Raw genomic sequence first — 23,404 nt, forward strand, 5'->3', positions numbered from 1 at the left:
TGACATAAACATGGAACTCTATGTGCCACCTTTCAGTGTTACTTTTTAAATTCAAATAGAACTCAAAAGTATGCATAAAACAAAAAAACAGACAAAAAATCCTTTTTTTCACTTTGTCACACTTCCTAATCTTTTATTTTCTTCTTTCATTTCATTTTAAGTATGAATATCCACCACCTGAATATCATCAGCCAGGATTTTAAAGTTCATTAAACTTGATTTTAAACATGTTTTACTTTAGTCTTCTACACAGGAATTGAGGAGGAAAAAAACCATTTCCTCTGCCTTCTTTAAGAGCTTCTCTAGAGCTTTGTCTTTAGCTATTACTAATACTATAGTTCTTTCATTTATCCAAAAGATTATCCACTGTCTGCGCACCTTCTAAACTTGAAAGTAAAAGACAAGTTCTTTTGATCAATTTACACTTCTAAAGGTGCATCTAACCCCCCCCCCCATATGAATACTGGGGTAAATACAGCATATTACATTTTAAATATTTTGAATTATAATATCACAGACTGTTTATGCTGCTAAAAGCTGAAGGAGTAGGGGAAAGGTCTTTCTTCTGAGACTGAATATCCCTCTTCCATGGGTTCTGACTCTTTCCTCTTCCTGAGGATAGAGAAAGGAAGGCCTTCATTTTTTTTTTCTGTCTTCATATGTCTCCTCCATTAATTTGGAGGAAATAAAACTTCACTTTTACTTCTGTATGTGATCAGTGAAGTGGCTTTCTTGAGTAAATGTTTTGTATGAGATCTCCTTATTATGTCAAGTCCAAAAATAAGACAGGTGATAAATTCATTAGTTGTACACTAGGGCAATTTCATATTTCAACACAACTGAGAATTTCTGACTATGAACAAAAATAAATGAAGTTTCTAAACAAAATTAAGGCCACTGTCAGAATTATGCAAAAGCTTGCAAAACTGATCGTATTATCTGTGGTTATGGCCAGCTTAAGTTGGGCACTTATCTTAAATAGATAGTTTTAGCAAAACAAGTCAGTAACTAACTTTTTGCTGACATATGTCATCCACTTTTGAAGGCTCCTGTTAATGACTAAGAAGAGGCAGAACACTTTCTCTGTAGCTGCATGGAAGACAAGGTTTACTATTTCTTTGCAGGGAAAAAAAACCCTGAATGTTTCAGGAAGAGTTTTGACTTGGTAGAAATTGTAAATACTTTCTAACTTCCCTCCTCCCTGTCATGTCAAACAGTCCTGTCCACACCCAACTTAATAGCCAGAAACAGCAGAATGAGCAGTGTGGAGAAGTATTTTCTATTTTACTCTCCTTAGTCAGAAAAATGGTTATATTGACATTTAGTCTCCATATAAGACTACACTTAAAAAAGCTACACTTGAGAGATACTAATGAAGCTGGAAAGACAGAAAAATCCTGTTACTGTTACAAAAAATGTAGCATCTGTGAGAATAAACAAAGCTAAATCCATGAGAATTTAGCCATGCCTCAGTTTCAAAAGAGTGCAAGTGTAGTGAATCGAAGCCCAAAGGTACTTCTCATGCAAGTCAGACTTCTGATGTAACAGTGACCAGATTTTTTCTATCAGCACTTCAGAATGAAATATACCTTTGGAAATACCTGACACATCATTATTTTTAGAACAGGATCAGTATCCTACCAACTCCTCTGAATACATGCACTAAGTCATTAAAAATATCATTTAAACGTGTGTTTCCAAGAAAGAAACAGTGCCCTTCCTAGAGCGCGGATCCTCTGAAATCTTATATTTGAACAAAAGACAAATTAAAAAATTTATTGGAAACTTCTAAACAAAAAATAAAAATACAAAAATCAAACCTAGAAGAGACAGATGGAACAAGCTGCTCATATTAATAAAGCCCAAAGCAGATTCATATTCAAACATTTTCTGTAAACACAAGTATACTTTTCTATTATTTAAAGCAGCATTGGCACACATCACCTTTTGACACAACTGTTCTAAATCTTTATTGTTGTAAAATCAAGTCACCATATAGAGGAAAAAAAGGAGGGGAATAGCTCTACTAGTTGTGCAGTCATCTTTAAATTCTTGCTCAATGAGAATATTAAATGGCAGAAAGGAGTATAAAAGGGAGAGGAGAAACCTGGATTTTTCTTTATGTCATCTGTTTTTTCTAACAAGTCTAGAAAATACATGCTCAAAGTTGATTTTAGAAAAAGCCATACATTTAAGCCTTGAAAATTATTGTACTTGTGATTAAATCTAGGTTATAAATTAACGTATTTACCTCCTTATATCAGAAAGATTGCCTCAGTATCAAGAATTGCTTGTTCTTGACTGATGCAGTATTTCATTATTGTATGGAAAGAATGCATCAAAAATAGATTTGGGGAATGGGTTGGAGTCCAGTTGCAAACATTTGATCACCTTAATGATGGGTTTCCAGTTCAAGAATTGTCCATTCCCCTTGAGGGGAAGAACAGTCTTCAGATGAAAAGCTTGCCACTGTAATGCTTGCTGAAGAATCATCAAGTGGAGACATTATCTCAGTCCATCTACTGAAAGTGTCAACTTGCGATGTACCCTGAGGATTTGAACCATCTCGTGCCAGAAACAGTGTCTGATTGATAAGACATTGTGCTAAGTTAAGGTCTTCAGGAACAGAGTTTTTGAAACCTATATTTGAGTCCTGCTCAGATAATAATTGCCTGAGAAGAGTCCAATCCTGTTCTGCAAATTGCTGATCTTCAAAATCCACATCTAGAACTGCTGTTTCCGAATCCATCCTCTGCTCAATTGCTTCTCCAACATCCATCTCATATATTGGAGAAAGGGTTTTTGAAGGTCGATGTTCATACATGCAGGTTTGTGCCATTGTGTCATAATCATCTATGTCTCCTGAAATAATTCACAATACTGTACAATGTAAAAATTGAAGATGATCTTCCCCTCAGGGCTGTGTAGAGCAAAATTTAACTCATTCAGGAAGATCCAACCAGGTTAAAAAAAAAGGGGGGGGGGATGTAATACAAAATTGACAAAAATTGAGGCATTTATTTCCTATATAAAAAACAAAGTATGGTTTATAAATTAAAGCAGCAATCACCACTGGTAATTAACAGTAAACCTCCATTATAAAGTTTCTGATACAGAAAGTGACAAGCTATGTAAGTACACATTTAATGCACATGAAATTTCTCATTTACTACATAAATTAAATTTAGACCAGGAGGTGCATGGAGGGAATTAATAGAGAATGATTACTGAATGGTGACTTACGCTATGTCAGCTTAGAAAAGAATTAAAAACAAAATAGTTTATCCACAGGCTTATTTCTATACTGCACATGCAAGGGCAACTGCAGGCAAGAGCAAGCAAACTTAAAAAAAATAGTACAGCTTTTAATGTCTTCTTGTTCTGTGGTGTAGCTGAACATAGGTCATCGTCAGCATTTCATTACTCTTGAATACACAATAGTTATAATCAGCACTATTGTATATTTTTGATGGGATAATAAACTGAATTACTGATACAAAGACGACAAAACACAAAACAACTAGACAGGTAATCATCTAACTCTGTGAAACAAGTTAGAACTTTTCTATATATAATTATTAGTTCTAAGTATAATCTCTCTTTTAGGAAATTAGCTTTTACTGGTAAAATTTAGAATTGTAGACATCTCATAAGCTCTAAATCAGAGTTCAAACCTGCTCCCACTGATGTATATGGCAAATATTCAGTTATATTCAGTGGGAGAAGGATCCAAATTTGTGTATAATATAATATATAAATAATTTACAACAGTAATGCATATAGCTGTTAAGTAAACAGTTCAGTGCTCTTTAGTTAAGGTTATTACTGTAGTTATTGCACATCCCATTCAGACATACTGTATGTTGTCAAGCAGACAAAACAAATACTGATTTTCCATCAAAAGTTGATGCTGTCAGTGTTAGATTGGATCAAAAATAACTGAACTACAGACAACTGTGTCCAGTCTTCCTTTTAGTATTATATAAAACCTGTTTTCCTTTAGTAGTCAAGTTTCTTATTAACAGCTGGGTGTTTATGGATATTTCAAACAGACAAGCATTCTGTACCCAAGTGAAATACTTTAAAATATTTAAATTTAATGTATTTTTTCAGCCAAAATTACTTCAGTTCAGGATTCAATCCCAGACAAACTGCCAATGTTTTCACTATTAATTTGTTTTTGAATACTGAGTGTTTCTATTTCTGTACATTACCTGGAAGTAAATCAGTATTAGCGTATTCAGTAGTTGCTGGTTGACTGTCTCTCACTTGACCTTCCTGAGTCAGTAATTGATTCTTATCGGGTTCTACAGGTTTTGCAGAGCTGCTCTTCTGCATATCAGAATTAGCATCTCTGTGATGAAGATCCAGATGACATGGTCTTTCTTGAGATTTTGCATCATTGTCTAAGTATTTATTGCACTGTTGAAATTCACTAGCCCCTTCATTCTTCATATTTACTTTTTGCTTTTCTGCTGGTGGACACAGGCTAGCTGCAGAGCATACCTTCTCTGGACAGTTTTGTTCAGTCATTGAAGCACCTTGATTCTCCTTTCCTAGGATTTCAGTGTCACGAAGAAGAGAACTTTCACTGTTATCCAGTCTGTTGTCTCTGTCCTTATGCTGTTTGCAATCCAGGAATCCATCTTCAATTTCCAATGAGTATCTTGAATAAAAAGTCGTTCCGTGATGCTCGTGAGAAACACTGTCAAATACATCTGAAGGAGTAAGAGAATCTATTGAATGCTGATGTGATGTACGAGCTTCCACTCTATCATCTGATCCCAATTCTTCACATTCATCTACTGAAAGTAAAACAGATCGTTTGAAATTTTTAGTTTTAGAAAACTCTTGACTTGCAGTATTATTTTCTGTTGCATCTTCAAAAGCTAAATTATCAATTCCTTGGAACTGTTGAGTAGGAACATCTGATGGAGGAAAGTTTCCTGCAACATTTTCTGCTTCAGATCTGTCATCTTCTGTTTCATCAGCAGAAGAAGAAACTTGGTCTGTTTCCTGAGTAAACTGTGCATTGCCAAAAGCAGAACTTTCATTTTCTCTAGTATTGGTCTTTTTTGCACTTTCTTGATGTGACCAAATTTCAGATCTTTTTCTTGGTATTTCATCATCACTTGTTGAATTAACACGGAATAGATCAGAACCCTCTTTTTTCATTTTCACTTCTATTCTTAGGCTGCTGTCATAAATTTTTAATTCCTCAGGTGTACTTGTGTCACTGCTGCTTCTTCCAAGAAAATCATGGCATAACATAGTGCTGCATTTGGAAATCCCTCTTTCATTGGATCCTTCATCATCCTGAGAGCCTCCAGCATCATAATCTTCTGATCTTGGTTTTATATCATCAGAGGATGTGGTTGCACTGCCAGTATCTGATTCAGGACTCTCTTTTGGATCGAGTGCCCCTGTACTCCAGTGGTCCACAAAGGGAATTTCTGCATTTTCATGGTTTTCCGTCATTTCTGTAGCATCTATAGGCTCTATGTAATTAGGTGAACATTTTTCTGTTACTTGTTCTTTGGCACATTTTGAAACATCATCTAAATCTACTGTAATTGATTTGTATTCAGTCAAGGCTGATCTATCACACAACTCATCAGCTGTCAGAAATCCCTCCATCTGAATTTGAGATGATATTTCATCCTCTTTATTGGATATCCTTTTAGAAAAGCTTGGTAAAATACTTTCACCATAGTTAAGACCTATTTCTGTGTTTAATGTATTACTTTGTTCAGCACAGACTTTTGTTGCTTCTGAATGTTTCATCCTTTCTCCTGAAGAAGTAGCCTTTTGATTGGTTTGCTTGGAAAAGTCTGAGTATCCATCACTAGTAGACTGTGTGTGACAGTGATATTCAGCAATATTACCATTTTTCCTTGCATTTTTAAGCTGTTTAATTTCAGTTGCATCTCTGCAGATTTTTTTTGCTTCCATTTCATTTTGGACTGAAACATTCGTTTTAGGAATAGTTTGTTCGATAATTACAGGAAAAGAAGATTCAGATTGTAATTTGTGTTCCCCACTGTCAGGAGGATTCACTAATTTTTGTTTATCATGTTGACAGGATTCCAAGAGTACATCTTCTTTGCTATCTTCCATCAAAGAGTTCAGACATTCATTTTGCTTTGCAGAACTGTATTCGTTATTATCATGAAGCTGAACTGCCACAGCATCAGCCATATGTTTTTCAGGTTTCTGTCCTGAAGTTCTGTGCTCAGAGGTGTGCATAGTCTTCTGGACAACAGGAGATTCACTTCTTGAATGTCTTTGGGCAGAGGACTGTGATTTTAATACAGATTGCCCAGCTGTTTTCAGTTTTGGGTCTTTATTGTTCATACTCTCACCATGCTTTGATTGAGTCTGAGTTCTAGGTGTTACTATTTTTGCAGTGGCTTTTGCTACAGGTGTTTGCAACTGCTTAACACTCTTTTTCTTAGTTGAAGGATGTTTTTCTGAAAGTGTTGTCTGAACCAAATGTTGTATCACATATTTTTCTTCGTTTTGTTTTGGAGACATTCCTGATTTCAGTGAATTTGGTGATTCCCCCTGAGATCCTAACAAATAGGAGAAAAAAAAGAATGTAAAGATTGTACATTTCAGTCAAAGTATATACAATGAATTTATGTCATTTGATTAATAGTTATTTAACTTTTTATGCAGCTAAGGGATTTAAGGCTTGTTAAAGAATTAAAAATTAAGATCTTAAATACAAACACTGGACAAAAATACCATCTTGCATTTATATGCCATCTTTGAAACTAAAGCACTTTACAGACTATACACAAAGAAATTACTTCACCTGTCACTGAAGTAGTCATCATTGGGGTAGAAAGCAGCAACTATCTAATAGTGTATAGAAACACTGCACAGCAGTTTAGCACAGGAAGTGATGAGCACTGTATTCAATTTATATTGCAGAGGAAATGAAAGTAGGCAGAATATAGTTTCATTAGTTACAATATGATTAGAACACTAGAATTAATATCCTTGCTCTGTTAGAAAATGCTGCAAGATCTTTAATGACCACATTGACAGAACCTGTTTTATATATCATAATACATTTAAGATAGTATAACTTGAACACTTTTTTTCCCCCTCAGTCAGTCAAAATGGGATTAAAAAGGGTTCCATCCTTAACATTTTGCATCATTTCACAGCAGACCATCCTCTGTGGTCTAGGATGTCATTTCCCACACTGTTGAAATCAAGAGTTAAGTTTGTGGGGTAAATAAATAACAGTAGAGCTACAGCTGGGGGGGTCAACAAAAAAGGAAGGCATAAACTAACAATTCATAAAGAAATTTTAAATTCTAGTGGCAGTGCCAAGGACAGAAAGATTTTCTTGTCCAACCAGAGTATATTTGTCTGCATATGACTATGATTTAAAATATTTGTTTAGATTACACGTCTCCTATCTAAGTTTATTATTTACAGTTACTGCAACTACCTTCTCTGTAACAATAAAAAACAAATGGAAGCATTCACCTGATACAAAAGATTCTTTTTGACTCAAATGTTTGGTTAGGAAGCTAGTTATGTAAAAGAAAAAATACTTTGAACTTGGATTCCACCAGTTTTGTAAATACAAAAAGCAATTATAACAGATTATTTAGAAAGTATTTCCTTCAAGCAGTGTGCAGTGTGGATCTTTGATGCATATTATAAATGTTTGATCTACAGAATTACTGTTGAACTCAGTGGTGGCTCCAAGTGCAGAAGTGCAATGTATCAGCAAAATAAAAGACTCTGAAAAGCAGATTAGAGAGATGGCCTTCACTGCCAGTTGGTGGATTTTTCCGCTTGTTTAACTATTGTGAAGTTGACACACATTCATTTACATTTTATAGTTTAGGGCTGTCAGCAAAAATGAAATATGGAAAATAAACAGAATTGTTCAGAAGATTTTGCCAAATACTTGTGCTAAAAAGATAGCATAAAGCTTTGCATAACAATGGAGGACTGTTTCGTTGTCACATGAAACTTTACCTTGATTTTTGGGAGAACTGGTAGGTGTGTTCTGTGCCTTTTGCTGAGTTGCAGAATTGCTACTCACAGTCCCTTTTTTCTTTAGAACAGCTTGTACGTTTTGTTCATTACCCCCTTTTCCAGTTGATTTTTTTGTCACACTGGAAATAAAATATTATATGCATTATTTATAGGCTTAAGATCTATAAATGTTTCATGATATTTAAGCAAATAATATATGTATTTTAATATACACAAATATATAATGAAAGCATGGAAAATACAACCTAAGATTCATAATGCCTTTTCCCTTTTCGAAAATAAAAATATATATACATATACATATGTTTCTGTATATATATATATGAAAATAACCAGTTTCACAGGGTTTCAACTGTCCTCCTGTCCAGTGTTTTTGTAATTCAATCTAAGCTATTCCAGAGGTGACAATTTTACGACACCTTGTATAATCATTAACTGTCCAGTATGCAGAGTTCTGAATGACCTATAACAACGTTAGAATGATTAGTATAAAACAATCCAACACAAAGGCAAAAACAGTTTTATCTTTAAACAGTGTTTCCCATAGCTAACTAATTTTTTGCTAGAAACATGCAACAGGCAACTGTTTTGGGGTATTCTTAGGTTAAAAAGAACATGTTGACTTAGCAGTAAATTTAATAGTTCAACTGAAAAAACCCTTCACATACATACATATAAAGTAGCATACTGAGTTGTAACAAACCTGCTTGCTGCCACATTAGCCTCCAGCTCAGTCTTTTTTTTTTTGTTGGTGAGTCCATTTGATATCTTCAAAGACGACTTTGTTTTCACTATAGCAAAGTAAATTCAAAGTTAATTAAAGGGGAAAATGCATGGCATACAAATACTGAAGAAATTCTAATATACAGAGGTGAGCTATTGAAAACAGTGTAGATACTAAACCTGGAAAACTTTACCATTTTACATGGCCACTAGTTGATGATAGACTTTTTTAAAACATCATAAAATAAAGTTTGTTAATAGTGGAGAAATTTAATATTCTTATCTAAAGTTAATATGGGAAGAAGTTACATGGGAAGAAGGGGACACTATCAGTCTAGAATAGTTTTTTATTTTTTAAACTCCCTAGGCTGTTTTTCAGTGTATGACCAGGCTGTGACAAGTCAGAAGGGGATTATTACTTTTTTTTTTTATTTTAAATTACCAGTATATATTTTTTCTTCTTCTACCAATTTATCCTCTTTGGGTTCTTCTGTCTGTTCACTGGCAGTCTGGATATCCATGCTTGAATTTGTTGATTTGCTGGAAGTTCCTGCCCCGGTTACAGAGGAGGGAGATTCCTTTCCTGTGTTTTTTTTCAATGGCTTTGTTTTGATCTGCATGCCGGACGTTCCGGTCAGCACTTTAGGTCTGGCACCTGCAGTTTTGCCTTCTTGGTTCTTTAGTCCTTTGCCAGTTCCTGAATTTTTCTGTCCACTTGCAGATGATGTCTTTTCAACATCTTGCTTGGTAAGCATGCTTTCAGCTTTTGCATTTCCATTATTCTCTATTTTTGGCTTTATAACAGCTCTAGCCTTTGGTGAAGCAACTTTTTCTCCAGGTTTTGAATCTTTAGTAATCTTGGAAACTGTTTTTTTGCCATCTTTCCCCTTTACATCCTCATTCTTTGAAGCCTTATTAGCAGTGTTTCTGTTGGTGCTTGATGCATGTCCAGATGCTCCTAATCCATCAGATTTCATTTTATCCTGATTAGTGGAAGTATCTCCCCAGCAATCTTTCCTGCCTTGTTCTGTCCAGGATGTATTCTTTATACCAACTGATTCACTAATGGATTTGTTTAGCTAGGAAAAAAACAACACCAAAAAAAAACCAGAAGAGATTTATTCCACTAAACCATCCATAATCTTTCATTTCTGAAACACAGCTACTATTTTAATCTAATCTAAAACAACAAGATTGGGCATAGAAATTTTATATTTTTATATTTTTTCTTTCAGCTCAAATTACTGGCTTTCAAAGATAGAAATGTACCAGAAACTAAGTGCAATGCCCAGTAAATCTCTTGTGAAATACTACTCTATACAGAGGATATGGAAATATCTAAGCAAAATCTCAATTTTACATTGGACAGATTTTTTTACATTATTTATGATTAGTGTCTGCTGAAGGAAACTTTTTTTTTTGAGTTATATATGCACATATTCCAAAGAGGAACAAAGACTATGAATTATTATGAACATAAAAACAAAATTTAAAATACATGTGATACAGGAAGTTTTTAACCATTACTAACAGAGTATCCACTAGATGAGTGGCTGTAGTTCATTCTCTCAGGTAAAGATATTTTCTGGAATACGGAGAATTAAATGAAATGGAATCTTTGTGATACCAAAATATTTACATTGCATCCATCCCTAACCATCAAATCATATAAAACCCATACTATTTTTCTACCAAGTAGTTATGTAATTTCAAGTGAGAATCTCAATGTTAAAAGTGAGGACACTAACATGTATTATTTCAGGGCAGGGAGTGTCATAGATTGTGCTGTGATGGCTTGTGACAATACCAGAGATTCATTAGCTCAGCAGCAAACCATTTGCTTTGGGAACCAGAGATCAGTTTCATTACATAGCAACAGGGGAATGTGAGTTTCTGAACACAGATTCCTATCTTTTATTTGAGCTTATCCATTTGAAAATGTAGTAGAGCATAGGATGAGTCCTGACTGGACTTCCAATAACGGATTACAGATTTCGATAAAATACTAGTTTACAAGGAAAATATAAATTTTCAAAAGTAAATTCCATTAATTAATATGTGAGAAATTAATATTGAATTAAAATGTAAATGATGAAAATAGTAACATTTACAAGCATTTGAGTATTTTTAATATTTGGATATAAATGTTTACCTGAGAACTAGTGAATACAGGTTTTTTGCCAAGTCTTCGATCATCACCCTTGTCAAAAGCCGCTGTAAAAGGAAAAAAAGCATTTTCTTTACTATTACCCATGAGACGAGGGAGACAGAGAAAAGAGTCCAGCCTACTCAATTAACATGCTCTGAAACCAGAAAGCAATTCTTTAGGTCCTGTAATTATTCTAAGAAGGCTAATTTTGCTGACATGGCAAATGTTAAGTGGAGAAATACGTTTTTATGTTCAGAACAAAAAATGTGGTATCTGTAGTGAGGTCATGTGGCCATAGGCAAGTTGTTTAACTCTTCTGTTTCCCCATCTCCATGATAAGACACACTTGTTTCTCCAATCTTAGCCCACTCAAGGCTTGCAGTGAACTGAGATCTTTGAAAACATGTACTAAAATTTACCAAAAAAAGACACTTTCAAAGTTTGCAGAAGTTCTAAAGCCAAAATATCTAAATGTACATGATAATATCTCTTTAGTCAGCATACAGCTTAATGTCACGAGTTATCCTATGATTGTCATGTGAAATTTTCAGGTAGTGAATGCCTTTTTTTTTTTTTTTTTTGACTGTTCTACTCTGGGAGGGAAGCATTTTTCAATAAAGCCTTTAAATCAATCGTGCTTGTAGAATAGAAAAAGGATATTTATAGACACTGTACAGACCCAAAATCGATAAGGATTCTTTTTTGTTTGTATTAATGTTCCAGTTGGAAAAAGGTCTTACAAAAAAAGGATTAAAAAAATTAAGCACTTGGTCCCTCATACTCTGACATACTATTTATACATACAAAAACCATATCCATGTATAACAATAAGATGAAAATTCTGCTGAATTCTCATTTAAGATACTAAAAATAATTTTTATATAGGTCTGTAAAAATCACACAAGAAAAGGTATGTTGAAAATGGCACCACAGGGATCTAATGTTTTCTCCAACAATGACTCTGCACATTAATACACACCAATATATTAGACAAAATCCGTATAGACTTGTGTCTAGGAAAACACAAAAAATGTTGTGAATGAAAAAACCCACAATATTATGTCATCTTTTGGCATTTTTCCTTCTCCTTTATAGTGTGCTAATTCTATATAGGTTAAATCCTTAAAGAATAAACCACCACCAGGAATCTGTAAGATGAAAGTTGATTTAAATGATCCCAGGCAGATTTCACCTGAAGATTAAAATTAGTCTGACAGTATTGCATAATTGCTTCACCTAAAATTAAAAACAGATAATTCATGTAAACATTCCAGTCTGTTTACAAATAAAATGCATCACAGCTCTGAGTTATAATATAATCTAAAAGATAAAACAGTTTCTGGCAAGATGGAGTTCAGATGACTAATGGCACACCTCACTCTTAATTTTTTTTTTTTGCATTGAAAGCCCTACTGTAAAAAAGCCTAAACATAATTTAGAACAAGGATGCAGACATATTCAAAAAAAAAAGCAAGAAGAAAAAAAAAAGCTTGTTTCTGAAGCCAGCTCCTCAGCTTCTGAAGGTCTTTATAATCCAGGAAAAAATCATAAGCCTGTTCTATAAAGTAGCAGTGAGACCTCGCTTGGCTACACCCCTAAATCATGCTTATAAAGACTGACACTGCATCTTTCTCTCAACGTGTAATTCTAGAATAAAATTTTAATCCATCTATAAGCATGAACAATTTTATTACTATAATATTCTAGATGCTAATGTCTTTAACAAAAAGGACATTCAAGTGTTTACCTTTTCTTTGAATCAAAAGTGATTTGATTATACAGAAGTCTTCAACACATTTTTTTCTTTTATAACATTGTACTATCAAAGCTAATACTCAACAATAAACCTGACTCCATCATCAGTTCCGCACCCTCAGAATATTTGTGTACTTCAAAACAAAGAAACGTTCAGAACAAAAACTCCTTTTGATTGGAAGCTGAAGTCCTGCCTGCTCAAATTTTTAGAGAACACTATGCAGCTCCTTAGGGGCTCTGCAGTAGCACACACAATATCACAATACCAATCAACTGTGAAGGCAAGCCATCTGCATTTACTCACAGTGCACATGAGATAAGCATTATGCAAGAGACAAGCAATATTTATGCAATAATATAGAAAACCAATAAAAGATAGAAACCAAATTCATAGAACTCATAGAACTGATAATCAGCTTTGTGCAGATTTAATTCTTCCACAGTGCTCATCTCCTTAAAAAGGAGACAGATAAGTTCTACTGCAATATTTTCATTAATTCAGAGTAGCTGTAAACAAGAATAGAATCAATCTGCATGTCTTTGGTCGCTATTGTATGCAGTCCCAGAAAAAAAACAAAACAAAACAGGGGAGACTTATTCACAGAAAATGACTTGCTGATTTCCATGTCTGAAACTAGCTAAACACGCTATCTTGCTTTCGGTTCTGAAACTCCACTTTAGAAACCTAGAGCATCACAGACCTTGCTATAATTTGTTTCTGGCTCCCCAATACTGCCTAAATTTTGTATACTAAACAGATTACTAAACAGCTATAATGCCCTTTGATGCCACACATACCTGCCTCTATTTTTTGTTGATGGTCTGGCCTCATCAGCTTCCAGCTTTCTGTGTGACGAACAGCATAAAAAGACTGAACCAGGAAGACCCAGAGCTTATCACGCAGAGCCTGGATCTTGCACGTAAAACCCTGTGTTCAAGTGACAAATCAGCAGCTGGCGAGAGGCATATTGTCATAGCAACCAGTCATTATTCCTTTCAGAATCTACTTACTCCCTAAGCTAGATCAATGATGTCATCACTAATATTTTATGATGGCCTGGTAGATAGAGATGCTGTTTCTGAAAGCGTATTGCCCACCACTGTAATTTTTACAATACTTTGAAGCCAAATCATTCCAAGGCATACTAAAGCACTGGAAAACACAACATTCCTTTTTTTTTTTTTTTTTATGAACCCCTTAATAGCTCTTTACTATCAGCTATATCACAACAAGGTCAAATACTCTGGGGAAAAATAATGCATCTGATTAAATTTTCATTGCTTTTACCAAGATGATCTATAATAGCACCAGATCGCAGTAATTCATTTTGCATTTATTTTTCATTTTTTGCTGGTAGCATCATTCTGGATTTTAATCAGTATGTCATATTTATTCATGAATTATCCCTAGCATTACAGTCAACCACATCTTAAATATTATTATTCGTTATTTAAATTGTGGGACTATACACAGCATGTTACACACACAGAGACAGACACCTCCCCCCAATCCAAAAAACACACATCAGATTAAGATGCCCTCTTACTTCAGAAGACATAATCTTAAACAAAAGCAAATGTGCTGTGCTTTTTACAAAATGGAAAAAAAGAGACAGACATTCAGACAGAGAGAGAAAAAGCTCTCTTCCCCAGTACGTTTAAGATAACTGAACATTTTAGTAAGTCTTCCCGCAGCACAAACTTAAAATGATAGCAAAGAGTAATGGTGCACATGAGAATCATATTCCCACTAACATGCAATACATTTTATTGTTGCCATAGGTAGGGCTTTTCTAAAAAAAAAAAAAAAAGTCATTATGCAGTGAACTACTGCCCATATTTTCTGCACTTCCAACAGGACTTTGGACTGAGGCTAGTGCCTTTCTGTGTTCATCCAGTTGCCTTTGAGCCACCTGAGCTCAAACTGCGTCATCTGATTTGAACCCTCACACGAAACAATACCAGAATATTCTTTCCTACAAGCACTGCACATTGTAAAACCTACCATCTCCTTCACATTTGTGGAGTTCAACAACATATCCACAGCTACCAGAAGCAAGCAGCTATTTTCAGTATTAATACTTCTTTCAATTGCATTAAAAATTAGTTCTAGAAGGTCAGGTTTGCTGCTCATTGCCTGTGCCTGAGGAAACAACAAAAGGCAGCCATTTAAAACAAGAGCGTACTTTGTATGCAGAAGCCCTACTGAACAGAAAGGGTCTGCTATCACATCAGTGTGGGAGGCATTCCAACAGCTGAACATTTTCCTGTGTACCTATTCCATACCCCTTCCCCCTCCAGGTCTTTACAACAATCTTGAGACCTCTCTGGTTAACCCAAATTTTAGGAACATACAGCCTGTGATGAATTTGCAGCCACACACAACTCTAAATCCAAAATGTTTTAACATCTGCATATTTAATTTTTTTAATTTGCTACTTATTAAAAAAACTTCTTTGGGAAAAATGAACCTGGTAGATGACTAGGTAGGTTCTAACTAGGACCTACAGCATTGCCACATTCCTGCATCTTACAGCAAAAATCACTGAAAGTTTGAGTATGCTGCTGATATTCATAATCATTCCTATAGGTATATGCTGTCATTTGGGGGGACCCAGTGTTATGGAAACTTGCTGGAAGTTCATGTACGTATTTATCCCTTTGCAACCTAGAAATTGTCCCACTAAATTCACTGGAACTTCTACATAACTTAGGCACATACATGAACACAGTATTAACCCTTAATTTACTTTAAAATAACACTTATAAAAACTGCCTAATTCTGTATTAATTTTCCATATAAACATACTTTAAAACAAAAAACCATTCTAATTATTTAACAGCCTGAACTATCCAAAGTGTAAATACAATTTTTATTTTTATACAATTTTTATACATGCATTTTTATACAGGTATTTTTATTGCATTAACATACAATAACTTGAGAGCATTTTTACCTGCAACAAAATATAAAAGCCTTCACTTCGTACTATATGTAGGAAGTTTGCCACAATAAATGTTATGCATTCTTCTTGAAGCCTAGATGCCAAGGCAAAAGCTGTCTCAGTCCATTTCACTTGAGGAAGACTACTGATCAGCCGATCACTTTCCATCAAAAGGAAAGGAGCATTCTTGTGGTTCTTAAAATAAAAACAGAAATTAGCCTGTTGCAGAGTAACCACCTAAAGAATTGCTGCTTATAGAACAGGTTCTGTTCAGTTATTAAACACTTACACAAATATCAAACCATGTATTAGTTTCCTTTATTTAAATAAATTTGGATTTTGATAATTCAGGACATTATACCTACCTTCAAAGCTAAAGCAAAAACCCCCAAATCTAGTGCTTCTATTTTGCCTGCTGAAGATAGGCAATAAAGTTCTCAGTAGCTTTTATTGTATTTTTCAACTATGTGTCACTGCATATTGCAATCCTGAACACAATAAAGCAAATCAGAACTGGAAAAATTGAATGGAGAAGATCCTTTTATGTCATAGAAAAATACAGTAACTTCTTTTACAAAATGGGGAAGTAAAAGTTTCAGGTGAGTGCAGATGGCTGCTTAGCATTCAGGATACATAAATATTGAAGAATTTTCTTACACATGAATCCTTTTGCTCGTTTTAAAGGAGTCAAACATCAAATATTTGTCCTCTCAGATAAAGCAACCGTTAGGCACTGAAGTTTTAACTGAACTTACTCTCTTCATTCTCTAATGCTTCTCTAAGAAATAACAATTATGTTCATAGTTAAATTAAAAACAGGCAAACAGATTTCCTGATATTTACTCCCTGTTCTGTGCCTTTGGTGCTTCTGTACTTACCTAAGTATTGGCATCACCTCATCAGCACAGTACCTGAGCAACACTATGGACTAGTACATGGCTTGAAATGAATTTGCAATTTATCATTGTTCACAAGTAAAATGGATTAAAAGCTCTACTTAACATGACCCAGTAGGTCACTGATAAATTACGCAATGAGATCAGTAACGCTGGAAAAAGCAACAATTCAGATAAATATTTGACACAAAAAAGCTCACTGTAAATTCAGATTATATTGACCCATGCAAAGTAGAAATCAGCATGAATTTTTTTCATGCATATTGTAGTTAACATATATAATCTGGCCAGCCATTGCTCAGCTATATTTTTTATTATTTTATTCAGCAAACTGTGCAAAAGCAGTTTGATTATATGCATATAAGGTAAATTAAGGATCAAATATGTGCTTATGGTTTGATCTGGCTGCTCCCATTGGACTCAGTTACAAGCTTTTTGAATTGTCCAGGATTCAGCCCCTGCTCACAAGGCAGTAAGCATTTACTCCCATTAGGCACTTCCAGTGAAATATAAAGTGCCTTCATGGACTTCTGATTAAATCAACACTTTGCAGGAGTGGCTCTAACTGAATTTTACTTCTGTTACAATTCTTTTCCTAGCTCCATTCTAAACTGGAGTCTACTCTACTTGCCTAAAAACATGGTCAATTCCCTAGATCTAGTTGGGACTCCAGGGACAAGTACCTGAATAGTGTTTAAGCTGCACTCCCATTTTAGTGTTTCTGTGCTCGTCATTGAGGCTTCCCAGAGATTCTCCCACCAGCAGTCTCCTTTTCTTTGCATGTTTTCTTCCTCTAAAGAGCTGCCCCACAGTAACTAACTAACTTTTATAATTCCAGGATTGATGAATGAAGGGATTGGTAGGGTCATACTATTTAACTGGGTGTAACTGTTAAAAAGAGGACTGTAAAACATACAGTAGCCCCTGTAAAATTAATATCAGACCTTTTCTTCTTTCTCCCTCAAGAGCTTTAAGCATTTTTGCAGATTCTGAGTTGGAAAAACCACACAGGAAATTCCACAAATTTTCGGACTGGGTGCCACAAGAGCTCAGAGTTAAGTGTTCAGTCAACAGAACTGTTCTGTGGGCAGAAGAGGCTTATGATACATTTTTAAAATCTGCAGTTCTAAAACCTTTTTACACATCAGTCCATAAAATATGGGTGAATCTTGCAAAGACCCACCCACACTAACTTTAAATTATTAAAATGTATCTTGACATATTATAATAGCACAGAGGGGAAGAGAGGCCTAAAGTGGCTTGGCTTTAACTTTATGCTGTCCTAATGCTGTCACACTAGGGTGACTGGAGGGGATATTAGAGCTGCATCTACAGTACACTCTGTTTTCACACTACATACCTGAGCTACTTCGGCAATGGGTGGTGGTGTAACCATGAAAACCCATAGATCAGAATGGACTGATCTACGACAACCTTAATTGAAACTACTCTAGTATTTATACTATGTATGACATACACATATGTATGTATAGTAGGAACAATTTAGTGTACTGATCTGTTATAATGGCAAAATACTCCTACTGTCGTAACAGCTATAGCTACAGTCTTTATTTTGTATTAGTATATTACAAAGCTCACTAATAAGAGCAAAGTTATCTATCTGGTAGAAGGACAGTTTATTTATAACTGTGGATACCCTCGAGCAACCCTGGTTGCCATATAGCTCTGAAATCTCTCATTTTTCAGGCTGTCACTAAATATGCACTAGCAGCCACTCACAGCTGACCAGCACTTGATGGTGTAAGCAGTCTCTTGCTAAGTCTTCCAAGAAGGTCCCCAGAAGCCTTTGCAACTCTTGCAGCAAGGGACAATTCTTGTCTGGAATCATCTTGAGAGTACATCTCTTGAACTAGGGGTATGTTTGGCAGCATGGGTAGCTGTACCTGAGCCAATTAGCTTGGATAACAACAGTAACAAAGACATGAGAACAAGGACTTCAGCATGAGCTACACAAGTCCTCTGGAGATCTCACATACTTAGTTGTCTAGTGTGTGCTAGAACTGAAACCATCCTGTCTTCCCATGAATGTTATCTGAGCTAGCTAGACTAAACTTTGTGTATGCCAATCCACGTTACAGTAATACTCAGTAATGTTTGGCAGCGGCTCTACAAGTTTACCTTTAGCTCCTCTACCTACTCTTCATATTTCTATTAGAGTTCAGTGCATTTATAGGCTAACTACTGGACCGAATTTTCTGTTAATGGGTCAAGTTCAAAGCAGTTGCTTTAAGTCAGCTCAGATGGCAGTCTTAAACACAAACACAATTCAGAAATACATAAGTTTAAGCGGATCTAAATTGAAACAATAAATATATGCCACAAACAGTGAATGCTAAGCTTTGAAGGACCATTTCAACACTGCCATATGTGCAGTAGAAGATAATACGTATACTATACTGTTACTTTATTTTGAAAGACTAGCTTGCCTGTAAATAGATGGCTTGTGATCACTGATAGCCAGTGATCACCGGAAGTCTAGAAAAAAAAATGTACACTTCCAAATTAGAATATAGACTAAGGGGAAAAGGGAATCACAAATGCTGCAGTTTGGCACCCCACCATTTAATGTAAGAACTGATAACAGCAATTTGCTGTTCCTCTGTGTCTGAATAGATGATGCTGTGCTATGATGGCACAATTGTATTTCATAAACTTCTGTATTGTTATGCTGGACTTGTGCATGATTTTCATTAGACTATGTTCCATGAAGCATAGCAACTACATCTGCACATCAAAATCTGTTCTTAAACTGTTATTTTAATGAGATCTTTATACATTATAATTAATGTACTACAAATTTAATACTGTATTTATTATCTCTTAAATTACTTTGCAGAGCTAAATAAGCAAAAATTTACATATTCATATTTTTATATGAAGCGCACTATGTACTACTTACCAAAGACTGAATCAACATAACAAGACAGTTGTTCTGAAGTTCAGCAGGTAAACTGGCAAAGCTTCTCTCTGACAAACACTTTGCAAAATGTTTTTGTACCCATCTGTTGAGGGGGGGGAAAAAAAAAAGTCTTTTTCAGGTAAGAAACAGATGAAACAATTTTCTGTCTTCACTTGTTAACATTAAGTGATCCTTATAAAATATTGTGAGGAAAATTGTTTAAAACATGAAAATTTAATAAATTCAGTTTTTCAAAATAAATTAATTTCAACAGTGAACGAGAAATGGAAAACATAAACCATAGTTTATTTTATTTTACTTACTTCATGCAAGCAGCATATAGGTTTTCCACTCCCAATGAATGAGCAATAGCCATGCATTCTAGTACGGGTTGCTGTTTTCCAGGAACAGGCTACAGTCATTTGAAAATTATCACAATTATTACATTCTTACTTACACAAACTGTACAGAAGTACAAAATCTTCAGTCAGAAGTACTGATAGCTACCACAGTATTTAAGTTTGTTTGCTTTTGTGCAGAACAGGGAAGTCATCTGCCTCCATACAGGTCAAAAATGTAGCATTCAGCCTAATGAGCCTAACGCAAGAAAATGCTTAACTTTAAACAGTTGTTTATTTTTAAACTCTTTTAAATTGAACAAAAGTATTTTTAAAATATATGCCCATGAAATCTGATATTCAAATATGCAGTATTTCCATATTCCTACTACAATTAAGAACAAGTTACATATACATTGGAATGTATTAAATTAGTTGGAATAAATTAGAAGGTATTAAATTAAACTATCTCATCAATGTGATCTGTAAGTAGTGGAATTGAAATTCTTCCCTTTGGCTTTGTGGCTGACAAAGTAGCGTGAGAACTGACAGATCTAGACGTACCTTTTGGAAAAAATTGCAGTAATCTCTTTTCAAAATGTAGATAGCTACTTCTTTCAGCCCATCTAGCCCATACATATCTGCGATGCCCAATATGCGACTAAAGAAAGCAGTAACAAGAGGAATCAAAAAATAAATCACATTTTGATATATACATTTTGCTTACAAAACAATTTATACACTAATTTCACCTCTCTGTTCAATCAGAAGTTTCTGCAGGAAATACACTGATTACCAAGTGTGAAACTCTCCAAAGAATAATCTTCGAACAGGAACATGTATTAACCTAAAAATAATCTCCTCAACCACTGACTCCAGTCTACATAAAAGTAAGCCTCAACAACTGCTTGAAAAATTGCTTGGAAGACTCTCAGTTTCTCTTTTAATGATAGCAAGTGAAAAAGGTATTTGTACCAGCAGTTTTGGCTATTTGAAGTTCTTCTTTCCAAGGGTTACATAAAATGTTAGTGATGACATAGTATCTGAGAATTGTATCCCTTCCAAATACTAAAAGCAGCACAGTGAACAAGCTATTAATTTTATATACTAATCAATACCACAGAATTATTTTCTATATCAATTACTGTTTTAAATGTTGACATTGGGGCGTATTATAAAAAATACTATATTTCTATTTTAGATAAGCTTTGACCAACAATTTCTAAAATTCAGAAATTATAGTGTTTTAATATTTAGTGGCACAGTTCAACAGCTGATAAATAAATTATTTCAGGGAGTAATTATACATTTCAGAATTTATTTCATTAGTTTAGAATTATTGTAGACTAGCAGTTTAAAAATAGGATTAGAAACTATAGCAGAAAAAAAAGTTAACAATTACATTGGTTGCTACTTTTCTCATATAATATTCCAAAAATTGCTGGCCCACCTTTTCCAGTAGCTGCTAAATAAACAAGATTTCTTCAACAGCTTTATTTTTAGAATTTTCTGAAGTATGCTTAGATATAATGATCACCACATTTGACATCTTTGTCTTATGTATACTAGATGAAGAAGTTTTCTTTTGACTCTTAATTGAGAAAATACAGAACAGGCATAAACTGCATTTAAAAATAATTAAAAGTTGACATATACCCAACATCAACTTTGTCTGGAAAGTCCAGAATACCTCCATATATAAAATGCAAGATGACACTCATTTCTACATGGTTTATGCTGCAAAAAGAGAAAGAAAAACATCATTACAAATAAAGACATATCCAGAATAAAAGCTACCACTTTTTTTAACCAAAGTAGTTGGTCAAAAGACTAATACATCATACAGCCATTCTGTGAATGGAAGGTAAACAACCTGATAAAATATTTCCTGTCTCTAAGATTACTGCAATGTAAAATTATCTAAGGGATGGCATTGTGGGTTAACTTGGCTACTCAGCAGTCTTGGTGAAACTTTATAATACTTTAAATCTTTGTGATTAGTCATAAGCAGAATAGTACCATATACTAGTAAGATCTGTGATAGTTACCTAAACGCTAGATTATTTATTCTGATAATATGCAGAAAAGAGGTTTTTTTAATCTTTTCGAGGCCCTTTACTAGTAATGACTCAATTGTTAAGTAACTGTATGTTTCAAAATCATTCTATTATTTTTAATTCTTGGTTTTAGGAGTATATTTAACAAAAATACATTTAATAGTTTTATTACAGTGCTAATGAGAAAAGTTGCATCTCAAAATATTTAGAAAAAGTCTTTATGGCTATTTTCAGAAGAAATAAGGAGAAGAAACCTGAAAGCCCTTCACAGAGTTGCCATTTGCATCCTTGCATTGTCCCAGCCCCATACTGGGGAAGGGCCCAGAATATGTATTTTTAAATGGTGGACACAGTCTTCCTAACAGTACATTATTGTACTTATGTATGTACATCTCAATGTGCAGTTTTCAGAACCTACAGGGGCAGTGTACATTAGTGTAAGCTAGTCATGCAAATGGAGCTAAGACCCTTCAAAACATTAGCCATGTTTAAGCAACAGACATTGATGACTAAAAACAAAAGAAAAAAAGTGGTTGCAACATGCTAAGCAGCAAAATCAACACAGTTGTCTCTCTATATATTAGCACACAGGATAGCCATAAAATCAGCAAGAAGGAGTTTCCCTGCTGTCTTGGCAGCTGTTACCTTATACAGCATTTTCATTATTTCAGAGTAAGCCATATGTACTTTATTTATAAGTGTTTAAGAAGACAGCATGAAAATCTGCACAAAGCAGAAAAATGAACTAGAAAATGTACAATAAATTGAGATGATTCTTAATACTGAAAATTATAAGACATTAGCATGAGAATACACTCTTATAAAGATTAAATACTTCTCAGGAGAAAGCCTTTACTGAAAAATAAAGACTAAAATTTCTTTGATAGAAATTAACAGATATGAAAATCAATTTCAGGGAGAGAAACGTAAATACCAGAGTAACGTTGATCACCAACCTCTAAAACATTTGCTACATATAGCATAAAAGCTAAGCAATCAATTACATTTAAAGTGTATTGTTTTTATCAGCACTAAAAAATAAGCAAATCAACAAAAAAACCTTCCTGATTCTGCAGTAATACTATTACACAGAAGATTAAAATGATGAAAATACAAGAAAACCACTTGGCCAAGCAATTTTATATTAAAACAAAGCACGTCTATTTTGCAGCACTGTAAGGTACGTAGTTCTTTCTGAAGAAAGCTGAATCAGCCAACACCACACAAACTTAAAAAGCTAACATGTAGAAATATTAGTTTGCTTTTAAGGGAAATCTGAAATATTTTGATTGTTTTTTGTGATATTGGAAAGAACTAAATTGTTCCCCAATTTATCCACAAAGTCTTAAGTATTCATCCTACGCTGACAGCTCAATTATTTTCAGCACTTGCACAGAAAGCCATTAGAAACAGGCATGCTAGTCAAAAGTGTTTCTTAGTGTATGATGCTGAAATATCATTATTTAACACTATTTATGAAATGTAATTGTTTGTCTTTTTATCATAAATAGGATACTTTTATTTAAAAATAGCTATGAAAATAAATTACACTGTCCAATCATTTATGGTACTTTTCATGACATGTGTGACATGAGG

The 23,404-nt window shown here is 34.3% G+C and overlaps 1 protein-coding gene and 1 long non-coding RNA gene across 3 annotated transcripts in view; one reads left to right on the forward strand and one right to left on the reverse strand.

The window, feature by feature from the left end:
* Positions 1–23,404, forward strand: part of LOC136992553 (uncharacterized) — a 60,301-nt gene that overhangs the window by 10,919 nt on the left and 25,978 nt on the right. The gene's annotated exons all lie outside the window — the stretch shown is intronic.
* Positions 1,762–23,404, reverse strand: part of BTBD8 (BTB domain containing 8) — a 36,490-nt gene continuing 14,847 nt past the window's right edge. Inside the window, 16 exon segments of the mRNA XM_067300939.1 lie at positions 1,762–2,862; positions 4,215–6,572; positions 8,005–8,144; positions 8,445–8,463; positions 8,466–8,488; positions 8,729–8,816; positions 9,191–9,827; positions 10,901–10,962; positions 13,451–13,580; positions 14,658–14,829; positions 14,831–14,982; positions 15,604–15,792; positions 19,414–19,516; positions 19,737–19,825; positions 20,316–20,412; positions 21,408–21,488. Coding sequence (XP_067157040.1) covers positions 2,393–2,862; positions 4,215–6,572; positions 8,005–8,144; positions 8,445–8,463; positions 8,466–8,488; positions 8,729–8,816; positions 9,191–9,827; positions 10,901–10,962; positions 13,451–13,580; positions 14,658–14,829; positions 14,831–14,982; positions 15,604–15,792; positions 19,414–19,516; positions 19,737–19,825; positions 20,316–20,412; positions 21,408–21,488 — 4,810 coding nt within the window. The 3' untranslated portion in view covers positions 1,762–2,392.

Source organism: Apteryx mantelli, chromosome 8 (assembly GCF_036417845.1).
Source record: "Apteryx mantelli isolate bAptMan1 chromosome 8, bAptMan1.hap1, whole genome shotgun sequence".
NCBI lineage: Eukaryota > Metazoa > Chordata > Aves > Apterygiformes > Apterygidae > Apteryx > Apteryx mantelli.